This window comes from Hevea brasiliensis, chromosome 9 (assembly GCF_030052815.1).
Source record: "Hevea brasiliensis isolate MT/VB/25A 57/8 chromosome 9, ASM3005281v1, whole genome shotgun sequence".
In the NCBI taxonomy this organism is placed as follows: Eukaryota; Viridiplantae; Streptophyta; class Magnoliopsida; order Malpighiales; family Euphorbiaceae; genus Hevea; species Hevea brasiliensis.
This window is the reverse complement of record NC_079501.1, coordinates 17,977,917-18,002,607: the sequence shown is the minus strand read 5'-3', so window position 1 is coordinate 18,002,607 and position 24,691 is coordinate 17,977,917. Positions and strand designations below refer to the sequence as shown.

Genomic DNA, 24,691 nt, shown 5'->3' with positions numbered 1-24,691 from the left:
AAGATTTAAAGTTTAGCTGGAGTTGAAACGTAATTGAATTGGCACAATGTTGATCATTGATACTGTTCAATAAGTATTAATTTTTACATCAAGTAATAACTAATAATCTTTTTATATATTGGCATTAGTATAATAATTTTTTAATATTAATATATTAATTTATATTACATACTATTTAATAATTTTAATTTATATTAAGCAATTAATTTTTTTATAAATTAATATTTCCTTAATAAATACGTACAATTTTTATAAATTAATTTGTGCATCAAATAACTATAATACTTTTCTTTCTCAATAATAATAATATGATGGGATGGGGTAAACTTAAAAGTGAGATAGGTGGCTATAGTTTAGTTATAAAATTGAAGGAGAAGTGCATATAGAAGTTGATTCCAAGTATCAGGAACACCAGGTAGACACCAATGGCTGCAATCCATATCGTTGTGGCCTCCATGGCCATAGACGGAGGGATGGCCATCTTTTCTTAGCTGTGAAAGGGCAGTGACGTTAAGCAAGTACACTGGCTTTTGTATTCCTCGCAATACTTTCTCTACAACGAGCTCTGCTGGGTGGGGACCCGCCGGATAATTTGGCCCTGAGACCGGCTGCTTTTGCCCCTCGCAGTACGTTGCTTTGTCCTCCCCCCAGTCACTTCCACTGTTTTCAAAACAACATATATAATAATAATAATAATAATAATAATAATAATAATATATGCTCTTGTAAGAAAGCTTGTTAATGTTATTACTGTTGATCTCCTTTTATTTCATGAAAAGTAATTTATATATAAATGAACATTTTTTTATAATATTAAATCATTAGCATATCACACATTCTTAAAAATTTTTATATTTTAATAAAATTATTAAAATTTTAAAAAATAATTTTAATTATTTTTTATAAAAATAACTTAATTTCTACTTTGATTAAAAAAATAACTTAATTTTATTGATAAAAATTGTAAAATTTAGAATTTTAATTTGGTTGATTGAATAAAAATTTAATAAAATATTAAAATTAGCCAAATTAAAATCAATAAATTAAATTATAATTCCACAAAAAGATTTAGCTTTCCTTAATTCCATCATTAGATAATGAAAATTAATGTAAGGTTTTGGGTAAAATTAATATGATAATGAACTTACTTGTTATGATCGGGTGAAACTCCTTGGAAGAAGACCATGGTTTTTGCAGGATGTACATTGGTGTCAACCCATTTAGCCCAAGTATTCAAAGCCTTCTCATATGCTACCAATCGATCCATGTCTTGGTACACATTGTTCCCCTCTTGGATAAAATTCCATCTAATTAACAATTGAAAAAAAAAAACTAAATTATATACGAATACTTGACATACAATAATTATAGAAATAATAAGAGCAAAATATATATGTACGGTTGTTTTCTTCCAGTGTGAAGCCACCAATGCCAAGTATTGAATATCAAAACATCAATTCCTTTCCATAACTTTCCACCTTCAATGGAATCCAGTTTCAGAACAGCACCTTTACTTGTATTCACTGTGTCTACTAGAAATGCATTGCGTGAAAACATCACTTTTGTTTTGTATTCCTGCAAAATAAGATATTTAACATTTAGATATATTAATTATAGGATAAATTACATAAAAATATATATTTTGTGTGGTAAAAATATGATTTAGGTTACTTGCATGCATTAATCCAGATTTATTATACTTAAACTCTAAAAATCACCTACATTACTGAAAAGTGACAAAATTTAAATATTATGTACATTAAATAAAAAATATAACTAAATGAAAAATGAAAATTCAAACATGCAATAGATTTAAATTCATATATAATAGGTAAATAATATATATTTAATCACTGAATTAAATAAGACTAGATGATTATCGTATTGTTAGCATTTGAGCAATGAATATTTCAATGACAATGATTTTTATCATGTAAAAAATATTACGTAAACATGCATGTAAAATTATAAAAATGTAGGATTGAAGAGGGAATGATATTCTCACCGGGAATGTGAAGGTGGAGAGGCCTCCGGTCCTCACGGAGGTGTAGCTAGCATTAGGAACAGACACATGAAGCATACACGTGAGCGATTGCCATTGGTTCAAACTTAGCGAATCTCCTACGAACATTATTCTTTTCCGTTTCACTTTTGATAAGAAATCTCTGCCGTTGAATCTACGTCAATGCCACCGCACAGCAAATTCAGACACAAATATGAATTAGCTCAACTTAATAAATAAAATAAAATAAATATTTTTCTCTATATGAAGACTAATGTTTAAGCATTTAAAATCAAGAGATTTTAAATTTAATTCTCACTATTATTTAGTTATTATTTTATTTATATTTAATTGGATTAATTATAAAAAAATTAGAGGAATTATTAAATATTTTTTTTTAAATTTGCTTCAAAATGCACTTTAATAGTTTAATGTTTATTTTGTACTACAAAACTTAAAGGGTTGAAATTTTTATAACCTTTTTCTCTTTATAAATTTATATTATAACAAAAAATTTTAAAAGTGTTTAATAAAACTCATGATTTATCTATTTTGTTTCCATGTATCCAAGTATCTATCAATCTCTCTCTCTCCTCCCATGGTAGAGCTCAGATTTTTTCTCCCTTTTTATTTCAATTTTTTTTTTAATTTTAAATTTTATATAAAAAGAAGAATCATCCTAATTTGAATATTGGTTTTACTTATTGAAAAAAAATTAATTTAATCTATTTTTAATTTTTTATTTAATTTAATTTAAAAAATTCAATTAGCTTAAAAATCAAGAAAATTAAAAATTTGAGCACTTAATTTTTTTAGCTTAACTAAAAAAAATTAAGAAATTTAGTTTCAAAATTAAGAAACTGCACTTCTTAATGAAATATATATAAGAAAGTATCCCTTGGTGCATTGTAACACCTCTAATTTTTAAATTTATTATTTTGTAGGTAAATATTAATATTTTATTTTATTTAAATTTTAGGAAATTATTTGAAATTTTTCGGATTTTAGAAATCGGGTTCGATTTTCCGAAAATATAAAACTTTGATGATTTTTAAAAATTAATTTAAAGACAACGTGTCAAAACTAAAAATATATTTGAACTATACGAATTTTTCTGAGTTTTCTAGAATTTTTTTGAAATTTTTGGGCCTCGTTTTTTGTCCCAAGGCAGAGTAAAAATTCAAAATTTTGTATCTTAAATTGGACTGACCGAATCGAACCAGATCGGACCGATCGAATCAGACCGGCCAGCTCTTTTTCTTCTTCCTTCTGCCGTGCGCCCGACACTTCTCCTTCCTCTCCTGTTTTCTCTCTCCTCTCACCTCCTCTAGCCGGTGCGCCGCCACCCCAACCCTCCCCACTCGCCGGTGCGCCGCCCCAGCACCTCCCCACCGCCGGTCAACGCTCCAGGCAGCCAGAAAACGCATGCGAAGTCCCCCCCTGCGCGCACACGTCACTTCGCTTTTCTGGCCAAAATTCGCCCGATCCGGCTACCGATCGGACAGGGTCTTGTGTCAAAACTCTTCTACACCTCGAGAGCTTTCCATAGACAACGAGAACACCAAAATCCATTAAGCGATTTGCCCAATTTTTGCCCAGGAAGTTTTAGCCCATTTCGACTTTTGGGCTAAATTTCTAGCAAACCGTGAACCCCACGAGAAAATCGAGAGTACCGGAGTGGTCCACTCATCAAGGGGGTATTGTTGGCCCATTTTTCAGTGAGGCTAAACTTGCGAGACAGAGTCAGAGTTTCCCAGCACAGAGACCAGCAATTGATGCATATTATAGAAAGAGTACAGCAGGGTGCCCTTATGCAAGGTTCCAGGATATGTGTGCTCGACGTGGACAATCTCAGAAATGAAATCATGCGAGAGGCACACTGTACAATGTCCACCCAGGCTATACCAAGATGTACAATGATATGAAAGATAGCTATTGGTGGAATGGCATGAAGAGAGACATAGCAAACTTTGTGTCCAAGTGCTTGACTTGTCAGAAGGTGAAGTTTGAACACCAAAGGCCGTTAGGGAAGCTGCAAGAGCTTAGAAAATTCATAGTGCTTTTCCGAGCACTAAATGAGCTTAGAAAATTCTGTGAAAATTATATACTAACCCCTGTGTTGTGGGCTTCGTGTAGGTACTTTCAATTCAAGAAAATTCAATGGTTGTCCGGGTCTGTAAATTTCGGGCCAGGCAGACAGGCTACCGAAAAAGTCTTAGAATTAAGTTGAGATTTTGGCTAGCCCACCATTGTCAGATGTCCCGAGCGTGTTCCCAAGGTCAGAATCGGCATAGGTAAACCCGAACCTTGCTTTTTCTTAATTATCTTGTGCTTGAATTAGATTAAAAATTCATAAAATACTCGTGGTAGCTTAGAAAATTATAATTCCTTTTGCATTAGCTTAGTAATAATGCTAAGGACCGCGGGGCAAAGTCTTAGAATTTTTAGAGCTCATTTGGGTAGTTTTTGCAAAAGGGTTAATTATAAGGACTAAACTGTAATTTTCAATATTCTGATTGTTGACTATTTGGATGGGCCCAGGAGGGGCTGTGTGATGTGATTGAGTTGTGAGTGTGTGGTTTGTGGATATAGAAGTGTGTTTTAAGCCCTTTTGTAGGTTGAGTAAGTCCTAGGTATAGGGGAGACTCTGCCTGATTTTCGGCACGACTTATGACATTTTTTGTCTTTTCTTAGTTTGTATTGAGTCAAATGTATTAAATAATTGTAATAAAATTATTAGGTGAGCTAGGACAGCCTTCCTCCTCCGCCCAACCGCCGCAATGACTTCGGTTAAGTCTGTGAGTAAAATATTAACTTTAATTGTAATTTCGATATTATTATATGTTTAAGCATGCCCATGCATCACTTATAAATATGTATTTATGTAGTTAAATACTAGGCATATTTTATGTTGCATTCATAATTGTTGAAGTGCCATGGATGTTGTTTGTGGTAATTTGGAGCAGTGTGTGTGCGTGGCGTGCGTGTGGTATGGTATTGGATATGGGCAGGACAGGTAGACACGGCTTGAGAGACACTCGCTGGGACCAGATCCTTCGGGATAGACACAGCTTGAGAGACACTCGCTGGGACCCCGCATTTGGTTTATTAAGCGAAAGTCCAGCTTGAGAAACACTCGCTGGCAGAGGTTGGATTAAGAGGGCTGTATAGGGGATCAGCTCCCATATACGTATTGTTTGATAGTGTTGGGTGTGTGAGTGCTCCAAATTGCCTTTTTACTGTTATGATATGAAAATATTGACAATATTGCATTTCACTCTACAGGGTGCATTAGCTTTAGATAGCTATAGAGATTATGGTTAAAATTGATATTTTACTCTCTGAGTCGAATGCTCACTCTTGTTCATCTATTTTTTCCAGGCTACAAGAGTATTATTTGTTGTGGCTAACTTGCTCTTCTTCTTCGCAGGTCCATTGATAGCATTTAATGTATTCTGTATAATTGAGTTAAATTTTTAGACTCTGCATGTGTTAAAAGTACTTATTTTATTTTGGACCTGTATTATAAAAGTTATGTTGGACCTGTAAGATTATTAATTGTGTGCATGATGGGATTGGATGAGGGAGCTAAGCTTTCATTTAAGTTATGACCTTTTTATTATGTGGAGGGTGAGCTGAGCTCCCCAATTTATTATATATTGTGTTTACAGGTCGGGCGAGTCAAAAAATCCCCGTTAAATGATCCATTTTGTGGCCGAACTCTATCTAATTGAACTCTTGAAATTGGGCCCAAATGGGCCTTAGAGTTGGGTTGAGAAATAGTTAGGCTTACTACGGGCCTCAGAGGCTTTAGGCTGGCCCAAGTCCTAGTGCCGGTCCGGCCCATAGGTTGGGTCGTGACATGCATGATGTTTGCGGATGATATAGTTCTGTTAGATGAGACGTAAGAAAGAGTCAATAGAAAGCTAGAGTTTTGGAGAAGTACTTTAGAGTCAAAGGGTTTTAAGTTAAGTAGAATGAATACATAATACATGCATTGCAAGTTTAGTGAAGATCGAACTGGTGATAGGGAATAAGTTAATTTGGATAGAGTGATACTGTCCCAAAGTAATCATTTTAAATATCTCGGCTCAGTCCTTCAAGTAGATGGGGGACGTGAGGAGGATGTTAGTCATAGGATTATAGCTGGATGGTTGAAGTGGAGATGTACCACGAGAGTTTTATGTGATCGTAAAATTTTCAATAAGTTGAAAGGAAAATTTTACCGTACAGTCATACGACCGGCCATTTTATATGGTAGTGAGTGTTAGGCACTGAAGGAGTCGCACGTGTCTAAGATAAGAGTTGCGGAGATGAGAATATTAAAGTAGATGAGTGGCCATACTATACTAGATAAAGTCCATAATGAGAATATTAGAGAAAAAGTAAAAGTGGTGCCTTGAGGATAAGTTGAGAGAATGGAGACTGAGGTGGTTTAGTCATGTGAAGTGTAGACATACGGAGGCTCCAATTAGACAAGTATAGCACATTATGGTAGAGGATAGAAAGAAAAAAAGGGGTAGACCTAAACTGACTTAGAGGACAGTAGTACAACAATACCTAGAAACATTACACATTTCCGATGATTTAATCCAAAATCGTTTAGAGTAGATAAAGAGAATCCATATAGCCGACCCCAAATTTTCGGAATAAAGGCTTAGTTGAGAGTTGAGAGAGATAATTCATATTTTTAATTTTAATTTGAGATATAATAATAACTAATCATTTTGTTGCATGAATTATTTATTTTTTATTTTGTTAACATAACTTAATATATATTTTTTATATTTCATATTTTTATAGTTATATTATAAAACTTTAATTAATTATAATTTTATTTTAAGTGCTAATAAATAAATAAGTTGATTAATAGATTATGTAAAAAAGTTAATTAATAGATTATTTTTATTATTTCTAAATTAGTTTATGTATACCAATAGAATGATAAACAAAGTTAAAAAAAAAAAAAATTGCCACATTACAGTTATAGAAGTATCACTCTTAAAATTTGCAGACCTTAAACATAAGAAATATTTTTAAAAATAAATTTTTAAATTTTATAAATAAATTTTAAAAAATAATTCATATTTTTTTAATATAATAAAAATTTTAATTAAAAAATTATTGATTTTTAGAATATATAACATAATAAGTGGAGTTTTATAATATCTAAAATTATAAACTTAATAATTTTAAAATTCTTAAAAGATGTAGTGAAAGAATTTTAAATAATTATTATTTTTATATGAGATAAAATTTTAATATTTCAAATTTTAAAACTTCATTCTCCATATTAGAGACTAGGGATTTTTCCTTTGCGTTTTGCCATTTTTTTTCAAAAGGTGTGGCCATAATTAAAAGTTTGGAGGTTGGAAATTCTTTGGCGGGTTTGCTGCGTCTGACTGCTCATGTCTTCTCTTAATATGATAAGACTAAGTCCAAGTTCAAAGTCTTCTAAGAGGGTGTTTAGTTTACTTGTTGGGTGCAGCTGATAGCTGATGAACACCCAAACAGGTAAATTATAGTGTTTGGCAAGTTTAAAAAAATAGAGCTGATAGCTGATGTACAACTGATATGATACCCATCAGCTGCAGATTGTATCAACTCTATTTTTAGAGCTGTTTCTCATCCGCTGATAACTGATTTGGTTTTATTTTTTATTTTGACCATATTATCCTTTTTTATTTATTTTGAAAATTAATATTATTTTAACTTTGTTAAAATATTTTTTATTAATAACATAAAATATAAAATATTTATTTATATCTAAAAACTTAAAATTAATTATAAATTTTTCTATTAACAATAATAATTATTTTATTATTTTATCTATATTTTTAAAATTATTTAATTATCTTAAAAAATAATTATTTTTTTATTTCAATAATAAAATAAATGATATAATATAATAGATTAATAATTATATATTTATTTAAATAATATAATATATTAATTTAATAATTATATATTTAATTTAATAATAAAATAAATAATATAATGTAATAAATTTATAATTTTATATTTATTTAGAAATTAAATAAATTATATGATATATACCCTTATTAGTTATTTCACATATTAACAGCAACAGCTAATATAATTTTAGCAAATACTTAACATAAAACAGCTATCATCAACTAACAGTAATAGCTATTAGTTATATTTAACAGTTAAACCAAACAGACCCTAAGTCCTGTAAAAGTCTGGCCAGTTGAGAGAGAGAGAGAGAGAGAGAGAGAGAGCCACTGATATAGGCATGGGCTTTGAAGATAGTTTCATGTCTTTTGAGTCTTTCTGTTCACACCTGTGTGTGTCTTTGATGGGAGAAATTACGCCATACCATAAAATTACTCCTTTGACGGGTCTTTCACGACTGGAATGCTGTAAAGATCTGGCCAAAGTAAGGGATGGGCACTAGGAAATATTAAGGGGCTGTTCAGCGATGAAAAACAGTTTTCTTTTCGCGTTTTCAATTTTCTAAGAAAATTATTATTTTTATTTTTTATAAAAAAATATGAAAAATATATTTACTTATATAAATAATAGAAAAATATTTTATAGTTAAAAATTAAAAAAATTATTAATATCTTTCATTGTTAAAAAATAATTTAAATTATTGTGGAATATATTTAAAATTTTATTTTTATTTTTAATATATGTTTTTTATTTAGTTTTTAATAATAAAATTAATTTTTTATTATTGTAAATATTTTTTTTAAATAATTATTCAATTTTAATTATAAAAAGTATATTTTTGTTATGAAAAAATAATTATTTTCCTTTTAGAAAATAATTTGAAAATAAAATTTTTGCAATAAAGAAAAACAATTGAAAGTTGTTTTCCATATTTTAATTAAATTTTAGAAAATTAAAAAATTAAATTTTTCATTTTTCATTTAAAAAATTGACACTTGTGAATATGAAAACATTTTTCAAAAAACTATTCTACAAGTGAACAGGCCTTAGGTGACCAAATAGTCTCCTCTTTCAGATATGTGGACAATGAGAGGAAGAAAAATAATTTTAAAAAAAAAATAAAGAAGATTCACACTTTTCTTATTTAGAAAAAATTAAAAGAAGCAAAAATTTTCTTGTTATTTTTTCTCTAATTAAGACAGAAATTAAAAAAAAAATGTGAAGAAAAGTTGCTTTTAACATGAAAAATCACAAAATTATCTTTTTAATTTAATTTTTTTTAAGAATATATAAAATAAAATTATGAATTTATCACAACTTTCTTTCCTCTTTTTATTTTTAACTCATTTAAAATAAAAAAAATAACTTTATTTTATTTTTATTTCTTTTATTTTTCTTTTATCTCAATAAAAATACATAAAATAATAAAAAAATATTATTTATTTTCCTTCCTTTATTTTCTTTTCCCTTTAAAAAGTTTTTCAAACTCATTGACCTTAACATTTTGATGCATTGGAGAAAATGAAAAGAAAGAGGTAAAAAATTGTTTCTTTAAATTATCTTATTTGAATATTAAATAAGAAAGAGCAAGGGAGAGAAAAATAAAAGAAATGAGGTGAAACTTTATTTCTCAACTCTTTATAATTAACTTAAAATATTTTCTTTTAAATTTATGAAAATTTGAGAGAAACGCTTGTTATTTATAGAGGTATGCAGTTTCAATTTGATATGATTTCAGTTTCAAACTTCAATTTTTTTTATTTTTTTAGAATTGAAATCGAATCATTAATATCAAACTAACAAGCTAACAGAAAAATGAAGACTTATTTAAAAAAATTAATAAGTAAAATCAAATTTACAATCCTCACATAAAAAATAAAAGTTAGCACTAAACATTAATAATAAGCCGTATAATATTTGCATCACAAATATAAAATAATACCAAATCAGTAAGCATAGCATAAAGTCAAATTTTATTGCCACATTTTTTACTCTAAAAAACTACAATCACTTTCAAGTTCTAAGCATTCTTTCAATATGATAATACCTTCATTTTCATATAATTAATTTCATTACAAAAAAAAAAAGTGAGTTTAAAGAAAAATATTATTAAAATACCAACAAAAATAATAATTCAAACATATAAATAACAATACTAATATAAAAATATATTTTACATATAATTCTTAATAAGTATATTATATTATTTTCACCTATTTATTGATTATATAATATTTAACTAGAAGATACATATATAATTAAGTATTAGAAAATATATTATATGACTAAAAGGTAATTTAACCATATAATTAATTATTATAAAGTGATTTAATGCATTGATAATTAAAAGGAATAAAATTTAATATTAGATTATAGATATAATTCTACTCAACTTATATAATATTTCTAAAAAATCATAATATATATAATCAGATTTTCAATTTGGTTTGATTCTTAATAAAAAATAAGAATCGAATCAAAATAGTAAAATAAATTTTACTTGGTATAGTTTGATTTTTATAATAACGATTCTTTTTCGATGTCACACCCCTAATTATTTATATTAAAATACTTAAATGTCTTCTTAAAATATAATAGACATAAAAAATAAAGTGTAACATTAAGATTGAGCTTCACATACTAACATTTTTGGCTCCTGAAACTCGATTATCCAAACGGTAGAATGATGTAAAATCTTAGAATTCATGCTAATCTTAGAATCATGCATAAGCATCAAATGTTAATAATAATTTTGTATAAAAGTTATATTAATTAAGCCAATAAGATTTTTTCAATGTTTCAGTTAATTAAAGAATTTGATTACTACTAATCATCATTTTTAGTGGACGATCAGTAAATTACACTATAATTTCTTAATAAGGCTAGTGGTATGCCTTAGCCTGTACTAATATATTCTCCTCACTTAATTTTTTTAAATAAAATAAAAAATATATTTTTTATTATACCTTGACATTTTTTTTACTTTATTTTAAGGTAGAAAATATTAAGGGTGTATTCAATTTTCGAAGAAAATTTTTATTTTTATTTTTTATAAAAAAAATATGAAAAATATATTTACTTATATAAATAATAGAAAATTATTTTATAGTTAAAAAAAAATTATTAATATCTTTCATAGTTACAAAAATAATTTAAATTATTGTAGAATATATTTAAATTTTTATTTTTATTTTTAAAATTTTAATATATGTTGTTTATTTAGTTTTTAATAATATAATTAATTTTTTTTATTATTGTAAATAATTTTTTTAAATAATTATTCAATGTTAATTATAAAAAGTATCATTTTTGTTGTAAAGAAATCATTATTTCCTTTTAGAAAATAATTTGAAAATAAAATTTTTGTAATAAAGAAAAGCAATTGAAAGTTGTTTTCAATATTTTAATTAAATTTTAAAAAATTAAAAAATTAATTTTTCGGTTTTTCATTTGTGAATATGAAACTGTTTTTTGGATATTCTTAAAAAACTTTTTTCAGAAAACTATTCTACAACTGAACAAGTCTTGGGTGACCAAATGGTCCTCCACTTATAGATATGTGGACAATAAGAGGAAGAAAAATAATTAAAAAAAAAAAAAAGATAAAGAGGATTCACACTTTAGAAAAAAAATTAAAAGAAGGAAAAATTTTCTTGTTATTTTCTCTATAATTAGGACAGAAATTTAAAAAAAAAAATGTGAAGTAAAGTTGCCTTTCAAATGAAAAATCACAAAATTATCCTTTTAATTTAAGTTTTTCTTTAAGAATATATAAGATAAAATTGTAAATTTATCACAACTTTCTTTCCTTTTTTATTTTTAAATCATTTTAAATAAAAAATAACTTTATTTTTATTTATTTTATTTTCCTTTAATCTCAATAAAAATAAATAAAATAATGAAAAATATTATTTATTTTCCTCTCTTTATTTTCTTTTCCTTTAAAAAGTTTTTCAAACTCACTGACCTTAACATTTTGTTGCATTTGAAGGAAATGAAAAGAAAGAGGAAAAAAAATTACTTCTTTAAATTATCTTATTTGAATATTAAATAAAAAATAAGGGAGAGAAAAATAACAGAAATGAGGTGAAATTTTATTTCTCAATCTTTATAATCAACTCAAAATATTTTTCTTCAAAACTGTGAGAAAATGAAGAGAAATGAGTGTTATTTATAAGGGTGTGTAATTTTAATTTGATATGGTTTCAGTTTCAAACTTCAATTTTTTCTTTTTTTTTAGAATCAAAACTTAACCATTAATATTAAAATAAAAAACTAACAAATTAGTATAAAAATAAATATTTATTTAAAAAAATTAATAAATAAATTCAAACTTACAATCCTCACGTAAAAAAAATACAAGTTAGCACTAAACATTAATAATGAGTCATATAATATTTGCATCACAAATACAAAATAATACCAAATCAGTGAGCATAGCATAAAGTCAAGTTTTATTGTTTTACTCTAAAAAACTTTAATCAACTTTCAAGTTCTAAGCATTCTTTCAATACGATGACTGATGCGTCCCAACCGCAAGTGCACGGGTCGTACAAGTAGTATAGAAAAATATCGATCCCACGAGGAGTTGTGTTAATGATTGAATTTTTGATATAAAAGTTGATTAAATTGAAGTATTTATGAAATTAAAATAATGAATTAATGGGTAATGGAGTATGAAATCTAAATGTGCAAATTTAATATTCTATTCAACAATGTATTAATTAAACTAAAATTGCATCAAATAGAAATAAGCAAGTTCAAATATGGCAATATTTAAAATGGCAAATGATTAAATTCGATTAGAAATTAACAATGGTAAAAAGATGATTCCGGAGTTCGGGATTTCATATTCGAGCTATTTTGGGATTTTAAATTGATTGTCCAATCTTATGAAACTTATGAGTTTTAAGGAGATTAATTCTTAAATCCTTTGAATTCCCTTTCGAGTGAGACAAAGAGTGCCTTAATCAAACTAATCCTACTTTCGTGGAGTTAGAATTAATTAAGACCCATTAAGTTCCTTAATTAATCTGTGAACCCTCTTAATCCTTAGCCTATTTCTAGGTCTAAGTTAATTAAGTCCAATTTCTTGATTATCTATCACAAGGCCTTCTCCTTTCGGTGCTTCAACCATGGATTAAGAACATTACTCAATGGGATCCTACATTAAGCATGTCATTAAGCATACAAGAAATGAATAAAACTCATTAAGACCACAAAATATGGATTACCCAATCAAAATCCACAAAATATCTCAAATATTACAACCCTTACTCCAGAATCAAAAGTAAACTACTCACTATCCATAATGCTTACAAGATATGATGAGTTTAAATGGAAATAAAGCTTTAATCTAAGCTAAGAAGTAAGGAATTAAACACTAGAAATGTAGAAAAGTGTAAAGAAAGAAAGAAATCTGCAAATCTTAGTTGAAAATGGTGTGGAAGGTGAAAATGACTCTTCAAATTCTGCTCAGCCTCCTCTTCTTCTTCTTTGCTCCTTGCCCCCCTCTAAAATGGGAAAATGAGACTATATATAGCATTTTTCTGACATGGAGCCCTAAAATAGTATGTTCTAGGAGGAATACATTAAGGGAATCTTCTGCCAGCTCATTAATGAACTCTTTATGGGACTGCATAAGTGGATGCATAAGTTATGCGATTCCTTATGCGATTCCGATTCTGGGTCACTTATGCGAAGCTGCATGACTTGGTGCATAGGTTATGCACAATTTCGTGAATCTGCATAAGGGAGGTGAGAATGTGCATAAGCTATGCAGTCTCCTTATGCACATTTCGGCTGGTTCTGGAACAGTGTTCTTCCTCCTTATGCAGAACTGCATAGCTTATGCGGCAAGTTATGCACAGTTTGGTCAATGCATATTTCAGCTTGAAAACTTGTTTTTGGCATCTTTTTGCTGTAGAAGACACTCCTCAATGGCAAAATTCTCTTTAGTCCTTCAAAAACACCATTTTTCCTACAAAACAAAGTAAAAATTACAAATTAGTGCAAAATTGACAACTATGAAAAACTAACTAATTAACTAATGAAATTAGCTAAAAATGACTAATAACCAAATAAAATGATTGTGAAATTAGACCTAAATGACTATGCAAAATATGTGCATCAAATACCCCCAAACTCAGGCTTTTGCTTGTCCTCAAGCAAACTTTAAAATGTGATGCAAAGTTTTTAGGGGTGCCTTATCCAAGGAGTTATGAAAATTACCAATTAAAGTAACTTAATACACCTTTAGCCATACCAACAATCCATATACCCATCCCTCAAAATGCAAAGAATCTAATGCTTATCCAAACTTTCACCGCTTAGCCATCAAGTCAATTATCATTCAAAATCCCCAAACCAACCAATCAAAAGAGAGAGTCATGCTCAAAAGGAATTCTAGAACAATCAATAGTCAAAGTGTCTCCATATGGAATGATGGAATTGAATGAATGAATGAATAATTTTCCAATCCCATAGGCAAATTCCCTACTCCTATCTCCACTAATGTAGCTAGTACTATCAAGAGATCAAAGGTCTTTTTAGGGATGTAATGGGGCCATGGGGTTCAAAATGAGGCTAAGAAGAAAGATGGGTAAAAAGTATTCAAAGCATGAGAATATTTTCAATTTTTAAACATAAGGTACACTTCTTATTTTATTATAATTTTTTTTCTTTTTCTTCTTTTTTTCTTTTTTTTTTTTTTTGTATATATGGAGGAGAGAAGTACACAATGAGAATTGTCAAGTGCTAGCATAGTTTACAAAACACATAAAAATGGAGGGACATTTTGATACTTTAGACTTGTATTTTGCATTTTCTTTTGATGATTGTCCCTAAAAATGCCACCCCCAAACTCATTTCTTTTAATACTTTGGGTGGATTTCTTTCATTTTGAATGGCAATAGTGAAAAGCACATATACTAGCACTTTTACAAGATGACAAGCACTTCTTCTCTTTTTTTTTTTTGTATATTTTTTTCTTTTTTTTTTTTATTTTTATTTTTAGAAAGTGTACCTAATATTCAATATTATTCTCATGAAAAGGGTTGGAGTGTTTGGTTCATTGGCTAGGTAGCAATAAGGGATTCAAGAAAATTAGGGATAAAAAGGCTCAAAAGGGGTTTGCAAGGGTAATTTTAATTAAGAAAAGGGTCAAAGGTTTAAAATGAGAAGGTTTAAATCAAAGAATGCCTAATCATCTCTCTTTTCAAGTATAAGCTGATATTTCGCCTTGAAAGGTTTAGAAAATTTGTTCTAGGATTGGTGAGACATCATTTGACTACCTTATATCCAATAACTCCCTCTAAACACTCCAATCTCTAAATGACTAGTTGGGTGGCTTTTTGGCTAAGAAGATATAGGCAAGGGATAGACACTTCAAAACCTTGCACCTTTTAGGAACTTTCAATCCACAAACCCAACTAAAAGGTGAGTCAAATCACTCTCATAGGCACATTTTCAATACTCAAGGGATTTGGCAAAAGATTTTAATGCATGGTGTATGATTCCTAAAATGAGTAATGCATGAACTAAATGGAGGAAGCCTATTTGTATGCAATTTGTACAATTTCTAAGTGATGTATAATGTGTGTGTAAATGTGTAATGAATATGTATGTATGGATGTATATGTAAAATATTTACAATATATGTAAATGAAATGGGATGAGATGCTCTTATACTCAAAATGTGAAAAATAAAGCTAAAAATCAAAATGTGCACCCCCAAACTCAAAATTAGACATTGTCCTCAATGTCTCAAACAGTAGATATCCAAAACTCAAAGCAAATAATATTGACCAGGAATTGTAAAAATTAAGAACAAAAAGAAAGAGTTACCTGGTATGAGAGTTCAAGTTAAAGGGATGCATAAGAAGCTGCACAGGTTATGCATAGTTAAGTGCTGTCCAGAACATGTGCATAGGTAAGGTGCATAAGCCATGCGGTGCTGCATAAGAGGCAATAGATGTTGCATAGGCTATGCAGGACAGTTGCATAAGGAAAATACAACTCGTGCAGCTGTATAGCGTAAAGAGTTGCACAGGCTATGCAAAGGTGATGCATGAGGAAATTCATAGCTGTGCAGTGTATACAAAAGCTGCTGCATGGGAATTGGTAAGGGGAAATGTACAACCAGCAGTAAAAGTATGGAAATATAGACAAAGTATGGGCAAATATGTACAAAAAGGCAATAAGTGCAATAAAAGTAAAGAAGACTAATGTAATAGCTATCCAATAAAACTTCAAAAGAAACAGAATTTAAAAGAAACTAATTCAGAACAAACAAACAAAATCCAAAACAAACTATAAATGTTTGAACATATTTACAAAGAAAAGGTCCTACAATATTGAACAAAAGTAAACTAAACACTAATCTACGTCTATTGTTTTTCCTTTGTCCAAGGATGTTGCTAAGGGGCTGGTGGCTGCTGCCGGCTGTCGAAATGATGGTGCAGGAGGAGGTGATGGAGGTGGGGGTGGCATGCCCAGAAAGATCATGAGTTGCTTCACCATCTCCTTCAGTTCTTTCTGTTTGTCCCTGGTTTCCATGACAAGGTCAAATAGTTGATCATGACGATCCTTTAGTGTATCAAGACCACTGTCAAGCTTCCTATCCACAAAGTAGATATCATCACTAAGCCTGTCAAGGTAGGTGAATAAGGCTTTAGTGTTGAATGCAGGAGGTGCTGTGGATGAGGTAGGTTCAGCTGTAGGAGGAATGGGCTGAGCAGAGGCTGCTGGGATGTCCTGAGTAGGCTGAGGGGGTGGGGTAGGTGTAGTAGGGTGCTGTGGGACTGGTGTGAAAGGTTGGGTTTCTGGTTGTGCAATAGGCTCAGTTTCTACTGCAGGGTGGCCAGTGTCAAGCTATTACTTTAAGAAGTGGAAAAGTTATAAATGATGAGAAGAGTGAAAACAGTGAGAAGAGAGAAAATGGAAAAGGGACTGATGAGAGTGAAAAACAAGAGAGTGCAGAAAAATGTAAGGAGAAATTTGAAGAAAAGGAAGAGAAATATATACCTCCTGAGCCATACAAGCCACAACTTCCCTTTCCACAAAGATTTCACAAAGCCAAGCTTGATAGGCAATTTGGGAAGTTCTTAGAGGTTTTGAAGAAACTTTACATAAATGTGCCTTTTGTTGATGCTCTTTCACAAATGCCCTCTTATGCAAAATTCTTGAAAGAAATTCTCTCAAACAAGAGGAAACTTGAAGATGATGAAACTGTAGCTTTGACAGAAGAATGTAGTGCTATCCTCCAAAGGAAACTTCCTCCAAAGCTTAAGGATCCAGGGAGTTTTTCAATTCCATGCCACATTGGAGAGTCTTGTTCTACAAAAGCTCTATGTGATTTAGGGGCCAGTGTTAGCCTTATGCCCCTTTCTATCTATGAGAAGCTCAACATGGGAGATCTAAAGCCAACCCACATTTCTCTTCAGTTAGCTGACAGAACAATCAAGTATCCTGAAGGGATTTTGGAAAATGTGCCCCTGAAGGTTGGAAAGTTCTATATACCTGTTGACTTTGTCATCTTGGACATGGAGGAAGATTCTAATATTCCAATTATATTGGGGAGACCCTTTCTAGCTACAGCAGGAGCATTGATTGATGTGAAAGGAGAAAAGCTTACTCTTAGGGTTGGTGAAGAGCAATTAATTTTCAATATTAATAACTCTATGAAGAAGCATCATTCTGAAGCTGATACTTGCTTGAGAGTTGATATTATTGATGAGCTGGTTGAAGAACACTTCAGAAAGAAATATCCAGAAGATCCACTTGAAAATTGTTTGGTTCATGGAGGAGGCATAGACTATGACAACCCTCATGTAGCTGCATATACTCAACACTTAGAGGGAAGTCCACCATTCATTTCTGCTCCAGTTTTTCAACTCACACAAAAGGAAAAAGCAGAATTTAAGCAATCATCATTCAAGGAAGAAGATGCACCTAAGGTAGAACTTAAGCAACTTCCTTCTCAGCTCAGGTATGAATTTCTTGGCACTAATAACACTTATCCAGTAATTGTAAATGCAAACTTGAGTACTTTAGAAGCTGATAAGTTGTTAAGAGTGTTGAGAAAATTTAGGAAAGTTTTGGGATACACCATAGATGACATTAAGGGAATAAGCCCACATTTTTGCATGCATAGAATCAGTTTGGAAGAAAATTGTAAACCATCTATTGAACATCAGAGGAGGTTGAACCCAAATATGAAAGAAGTTGTTAAAAAGGAAATTTTGAAGTTGCTTGATGCAGGGATCATATATCCCATCTCAGACAGTACTTGGGTGAGCCCAGTACATGTTGTCCCAAAAAAGGGTGGAATGACAGTGGTCAAAAATGAAAATAATGAATTAATTCCCACTAGAACGGTGACTAGTTGGCGAATGTGCATAGATTACAGAAAATTAAATGTTGCCACTAGAAAAGATCACTTTCCACTTCCCTTCATTGATCAGATGTTGGAAAGACTAGCTAGGCATTCTTACTTTTGCTATTTAGATGGATATTCAGGTTTTTTTCAAATCCCTATCCATCCAAATGATCAAGAGAAAACCACTTTTACTTGTCCATATGGAACCTTTGCTTATAGAAGGATGCCATTTGGGTTGTGTAATGCACCAGCCACTTTTCAGAGGTGCATGATGGCAATCTTCTCAGATTTCATTGAAGACATAATGGAGGTTTTTATGGACGATTTTTACGCTTATGGATCTTCTTTTGATATATGCTTGGCTAACCTTTCTAAAATTTTGCAGATGTGCGAATCGACCTTGTGTTAAAGCGGGAATAGTGTCATTTCATGGTTCAGGAAGGGATAGTGCTTGGACATTTGGTGTCTAACAGAGGAATAGAGGTTGATAAAGCCAAAGTTGAAGTGATAGAGAAGATGGCTCCTCCTACCAATGTCAAGGGAATTCGAAGTTTCCTAGGACACGCCGGTTCTCTGACGCTTTATTAAGGATTTTTCTAAAATAGCTAAACCTTTGTCTAATTTTTTTAGTAATGAGACAGGTTTTGATTTTGACCATGAGTGTTTGGATGCCTTTTGCGAGTTGAAGCAAGCTCTCATCACGCACCAATAATGCAACCACCGATTGGAGCCTACCTTTTGAAATTATGTGTGATGCTAGCAACTATGCAATTGGCTGTTCTTGGTCAAAGAAAGGACAAAAGGCTTATGCTATTTATTATGCTAGTAGAACAACTGGATGAGGCTCAAACAAATTATGCAACAACCGAAAAGGAATTTTTGGCAATTGTCTTTGCATTGGAAAAGTTCGGACCTTACATTATTGACTCAAAGGTGGTTATATTTTCAGATCATGCACCATCGTATTTGCTCAGTAAAGGAGGCCAAACCGAGGCTCATTAGGTGGATCGATGCTACAAGAATTTGATTTGGAGATTAGAGATAAGAAAGGAGCTGAAAATGTAGTTGCTGACAATCTTAGTAGGTTGAAATTGGATGGTGAAGAATTGGATGAAATCCCTATTGATGAGTTTTTCTTGGATGACCAACTTTTCTCTCTTGTTGCTAAACTACCTTGGTATGCAGACTTTGTGAATTATCTATCTTGTGGAGTTTTACCTCTAGGTATGACATGGCAACAAAAGAAAAAGTTTCTGCATGAAGTGAAGTTTTATAGATGGGATGATCCTTTACTCTTTAGGAGATGTTGTGATGGTCTAATTAGAAGATGTATTCCTGAAGAGGAAGTCCAGAGTATTTTGCATCATTGCCATGCTTCTGATTATGGAGGTCATTTTGGCATCTCTAAGACAGCTAGTAAAATTTTGCAAGCTGGTTTCTTTTGGCCAAATCTTTTTAAGGATGTGAGGAAATTTGTGTTGAATTGTGATAAATGTCAAAGGAGTGGAAATTTGTCAAAAAGAGATCAAATGCCCCTAAATAATATTCTTGAAGTGGAATTATTTGATGTTTGGGGAATAGATTTTATGGGGCCATTCCCTCCTTCATATGGTAATAGATACATCTTAGTTGGGGTTGACTATGTGTCAAAGTGGGTGGAAGCTATTGCAACTCCAACTAATGATGCTAGAGTGGTAGTGAAATTTTTGAAGAAATTTGTCTTGAGCAGATTTGGAGCTCCTAGGGCTATAATTAGTGATGGGGGTTCCCATTTTTGTAATAAGCAATTTGAGAGCTTAATGAGGAAGTATGGTGTAGTGCACAAGATAGCTACCCCATACCATCCTCAAACTTCAGACAAGTTGAAATTTCTAACAGAGAGCTCAAGCATATTTTGGAGAAAAGCGATGAACAATTCTAGGAAAGATTGGTCTATCAAACTAGATGATGCTTTATGGGCATATAGGACTGCCTACAAAACCCCTATAGGAACTACTCCCTTTAGGTTGGTGTATGGTAAGTCTTGTCATTTACCTGTGGAGCTGGAACATAGAGCATATTGGGCCATTCAGACCTTGAATTTTGATCTTAAACAAGCTGGTGAGAATAGGTTGTTACAACTTAATGAGCTTGAGGAATTGAGGATGGATGCTTATGAAAGTGCTCGTATTTACAAAGAAAGAACTAAAGTTTGGCATGATAAGCATCTGAGGAAAAAGGAATTCAAAGAAGGTGATTCAGTTTTGTTGTTCAACTCAAGATTGAAATTGTTCCCTGGAAAACTCAAGTCAAGGTGGACTGGTCCATATAGAGTTTCTAAGGTTTTCCCTTATGGAGCAATAGAAATTTGGAGTGAAAAATCAGAATTTTAAGGTCAATGGGCATAGATTGAAGCATTACATAACTGGAGACCCAATACTAGGAGCAAGTGTTACAAGCTCTCCAATCCCTCACCTCTTTTCAAGAAAATTCATGAAGAGTCCACTAAGGACTATAAATTAGCCCTCTTGGGAGGCATCCCAAGTCCTTTTATTTTGCTTTTGTTGATTTACTTTCATTTTCATTAATTTTGTTTTTATCTTAAATCTCCCCAAATTAAAATTTTGACATTGTTAAATCTTGTCCCTTGTAGATGTAATTCAATGAAGAAAAGGTGAACTGTTGGGGAAGTAATTCTTAACTTGAAAAATTTTGTCCTTCAAAAGAACTGATAAGCTTTTGCTGCATAATCTGTGCAGGAGCTGCAATCTAGTTCATGCAGAGGAAAAATAAAATCTGCAGCAAAAAAAGGGTGTCTGCAGCAAATGGCTTGTATTTTTGATGAGGTTGGATGTATATCAATGGAGAAAGGTTGGTGAACTGCTGAAATTGCTATCTGGTTTATGCAGAGCAGAAAAATAGAATCTGCAGCAGATCACTTGTGTTTTTGGTGAGGTTTGGTGGGTAATTTTCTAATATTTGTGCTTATAATGATATTATGGTGGTTAGTTGGTCATTTTTGCAGTTTCGAGCTCCTTTGGGGTTGTAGGATTCAAGGTAGAAATGTTGCATTTTCTTGGCAAATCTTGGAGACTTCATTTCATCATTTGTGGTTAGATGCAACTTCATGCAAATTTTATGGAGTTTTATGTGCTAAATGTTGATTTGCAGAATTTGTCTTAAAATGGCATAGTTCTCAAAGGTCTTTTATGTAGGATCCATTTTTACATGCTTGTGTGATGCACTTTTGATGAACTTTGAATATATTGATGTGTTTTTGATGAAAATTTCTCATGGTTTGTGCTTCATAGAATTATATTTCATCATTCCAGGGTATTTTTCACACTTGCAATTCATGTTCTATTGCATTCTTGATCTTGTTGAATTGTGCATAAGCAACTGCATAACTTATGCAATCCTGCATAACCAAAATTCTTGCCATTTTTCACCTTTATTGCAAGTGCATAAGGAGAGTGCATGGCTTATGCAACTCTGCATAACCTCATTTTGTCAAATTTCATATCTGTTAAAACTTGCATAAGGTGAGTGCATGACTTATGCACTTCTGCATAACTTCAAATCCTTCATTTTCTCTCTCTGCCGAAGTTTGCATAAGGTGAGTGCATGACTTATGCACTTCTGCATAACCAAAAATCCAAAACTCCAATTCTGCCGAAGGGTGCATAAGCAGAGTGCATAACCTATGCACTTCTGCATGACCAGAAACCCAGAAAAATCAATCTTGCCGAGGGGTGCATAAGGAAGGTGCATAAGTTATGCACTTCCGCATAACCAAGAACTCCAAAAATACAACCTTGCCGAGACCTGCATAAGCAATGTGCATAACCTATGCACTTCTGCATAACCAGAAATCAGAAAATCCCAAAAGTTGCCGAGACCTGCATAAGCAATGTGCATAGCCTATGCACTTCTGCATAACCAAAATTCTGAATTTCAAAACCTACCGCAGAGTGCATAAGCAGAGTGCATAGCTTATGCACATCTGCATGACCACCAACCAAAATTCCAAAAATTGCCGAACAGTGCATAAGCAGAGTGCATAACCTATGCACTTCTGCATGACCCGATTTTCTGAAACACCACTTCTGCCGAGAGATGCATAAGGGGAGTGCATAACTTATGCACTCCCGCATGACTTCGCTCCTCACCATTTCAGGGTCACCGAGACATGCATAAGGACAGTGCATAACCTATGCACTTGTGCATAAGCATTTCTCTGAAATTTAAATCCTTTTGAAACATGTACAAAAGAGTGCACAGGTTATGCATAAATCATTTTCCCCTTATGCAGTCTCCTACAAACCCGATTCAAATTCATTTTCGGCAAAGAAAATTCCCACCACCTCCACTTCCCGACTCTTCACCCCCACGACCGCCCTTCAACCTTCATTCTTTCCGGCATTCTCGCCGTCTCTCTCCCATCTTCTCCACCAGCGCTCTCATCACGAAAACCCTAAATCCCCCTACATTTTCATTTCCCCCTATCTCTTCCCCAATCGGCAATGGATTCCCCTCCACATTCCCGCCCCGCCTCCCCTCTCGAAGTCTCTCCATTGTCTTCGATACACCCCACTTCCAATCCTCCACCACAAACGACACCCCCACCACCTCCACCAACCACATACAATCGAAGACAATGGAGAGACTTCGAGAGGGGAGGCGGGGCGGGAATGTGGAGGGGAATCCATTGCCGATTGGGGAAGAGATAGGGGGAAATGAAAATGTAGGGGGATTTAGGGTTTTCGTGATGAGAGCGCTGGTGGAGAAGATGGGAGAGAGACGGCGAGAATGCCGGAAAGAATGAAGGTTGAAGGGCGGTCGTGGGGGTGAAGAGTCGGGAAGTGGAGGTGGTGGGAATTTTCTTTGCCGAAAATGAATTTGAATCGGGTTTGTAGGAGACTGCATAAGGGGAAAATGATTTATGCATAACCTGTGCACTCTTTTGTACATGTTTCAAAAGGATTTAAATTTCAGAGAAATGCTTATGCACAAGTGCATAGGTTATGCAATCGCCCTTATGCATGTCTCTGACTGAAATGGTGAGGAGCGAGTCATGCGGGAGTGCATAAGTTATGCACTCCTTATGCATCTCTCGGCAGTGGTGTTTCGTAAATCGGTCATGCGTATGCATAGGTTATGCACTCGCTTATGCACCGCTCGCAATTTTTGGAATTTTGGTTGGTGGTCATGCAGATGTGCATAAGCTATGCACTCGCTTATGCACTCGCGTAGGTTTTGAAATTAATTTTGGTTATGCGTATGCATAGGCTATGCACATTGCTTATGCAGTCTCGCAACTTTTGGGATTTTCGATTGGTTATGCGTATGCATAGGTTATGCACATTGCTTATGCGGTCTCGGCAAGGTTGTATTTTTGGAGTTCTTGGTTATGCGGAAGTGCATAACTTATGCACCTTCCTTATGCACCCTCTAAGATTGATTTTTCTGGTTTCTGGTCATGCGTATGCATAGGTTATGCACTCGCTTATGCACCCTTCGCAGTGGAGTTTTGGATTTTTGGTTATGCGTATGCATAAGTCATGCACTCACCTTATGCAAACTTCGGCAGAGAGAGAAAATGAAGGATTTGAAGTTATGCAGAAGTGCATAAGTCATGCACTCACCTTATGCAAGTTTTAACAGATATGAAATTTGACAAAATGAGGTTATGCAGAGTTGCATAAGCTATGCACTCTCCTTATGCACTTGCAATAAAGGTGAAAAATGGCAAGAATTTTGGTTATGCAGGATTGCATAAGTTATGCAGTTGCTTATGCACAATTCAACAAGATCAAGAATGCAATAGAACATGAATTGCAAGTGTGAAAAATACCCTGGAATGATGAAATATAATTCTATGAAGCACAAACCATGAGAAATTTTCATCAAAAACACATCAATATATTCAAAGTTCATCAAAAGTGCATCACACAAGCATGTAAAAATGGATCCTACATAAAAGACCTTTGAGAACTATGCCATTTTAAGACAAATTCTGCAAATCAACATTTAGCACATAAAACTCCATAAAATTTGCATGAAGTTGCATCTAACCACAAATGATGAAATGAAGTCTCCAAGATTTGCCAAGAAAATGCAACATTTCTACCTTGAATCCTACAACCCCAAAGGAGCTCGAAACTGCAAAAATGACCAACTAACCACCATAATATCATTATAAGCACAAATATTAGAAAATTACCCACCCAACCTCACCAAAAACACAAGTGATCTGCTGCAGATTCTATTTTTCTGCTCTGCATAAACCAGATAGCAATTTCAGCAGTTCACCAACCTTTCTCCATTGATATACATCCAACCTCATCAAAAATACAAGCCATTTGCTGCAGACACCCTTTTTGTCAGCAGATTTTATTTTCCTCTGCATGAACTAG

The 24,691-nt window shown here is 32.3% G+C and overlaps 1 protein-coding gene across 1 annotated transcript; it reads right to left on the bottom strand.

The window, feature by feature from the left end:
- Positions 1-321: 321 nt before the first annotated feature.
- On the bottom strand, positions 322-22,919 carry LOC131182825 (protein trichome birefringence-like 43). Its single transcript, XM_058152150.1, has 5 exons — positions 22,705-22,919; positions 2,006-2,177; positions 1,400-1,575; positions 1,149-1,307; positions 322-660 (listed from the first exon to the last, which is right to left on the bottom strand). Exons 1-5 carry the CDS (start codon positions 22,917-22,919, stop codon positions 354-356), a joined length of 1,029 nt encoding a protein of 342 aa, XP_058008133.1. The 3' UTR covers positions 322-353.
- Positions 22,920-24,691: the final 1,772 nt, after the last annotated feature.

Excerpts from the sequence above, each read along its gene's own strand:
- LOC131182825 (XM_058152150.1), bottom strand. The coding sequence starts at position 22,919 with ATGTGGTTGGTGGAGGTGGTGGGGGTGTCGTTTGTGGTGGAGGATTGG. Across the intron at positions 1,576-2,005 it reads TCTCCACCTTCACATTCCCG|GAATACAAAACAAAAGTGAT; the intron begins GTGAGAATATCA and ends CTTATTTTGCAG. Across the intron at positions 661-1,148 it reads GTTTCACCCGATCATAACAA|TGGAAGTGACTGGGGGGAGG; the intron begins GTAAGTTCATTA and ends TTTTGAAAACAG.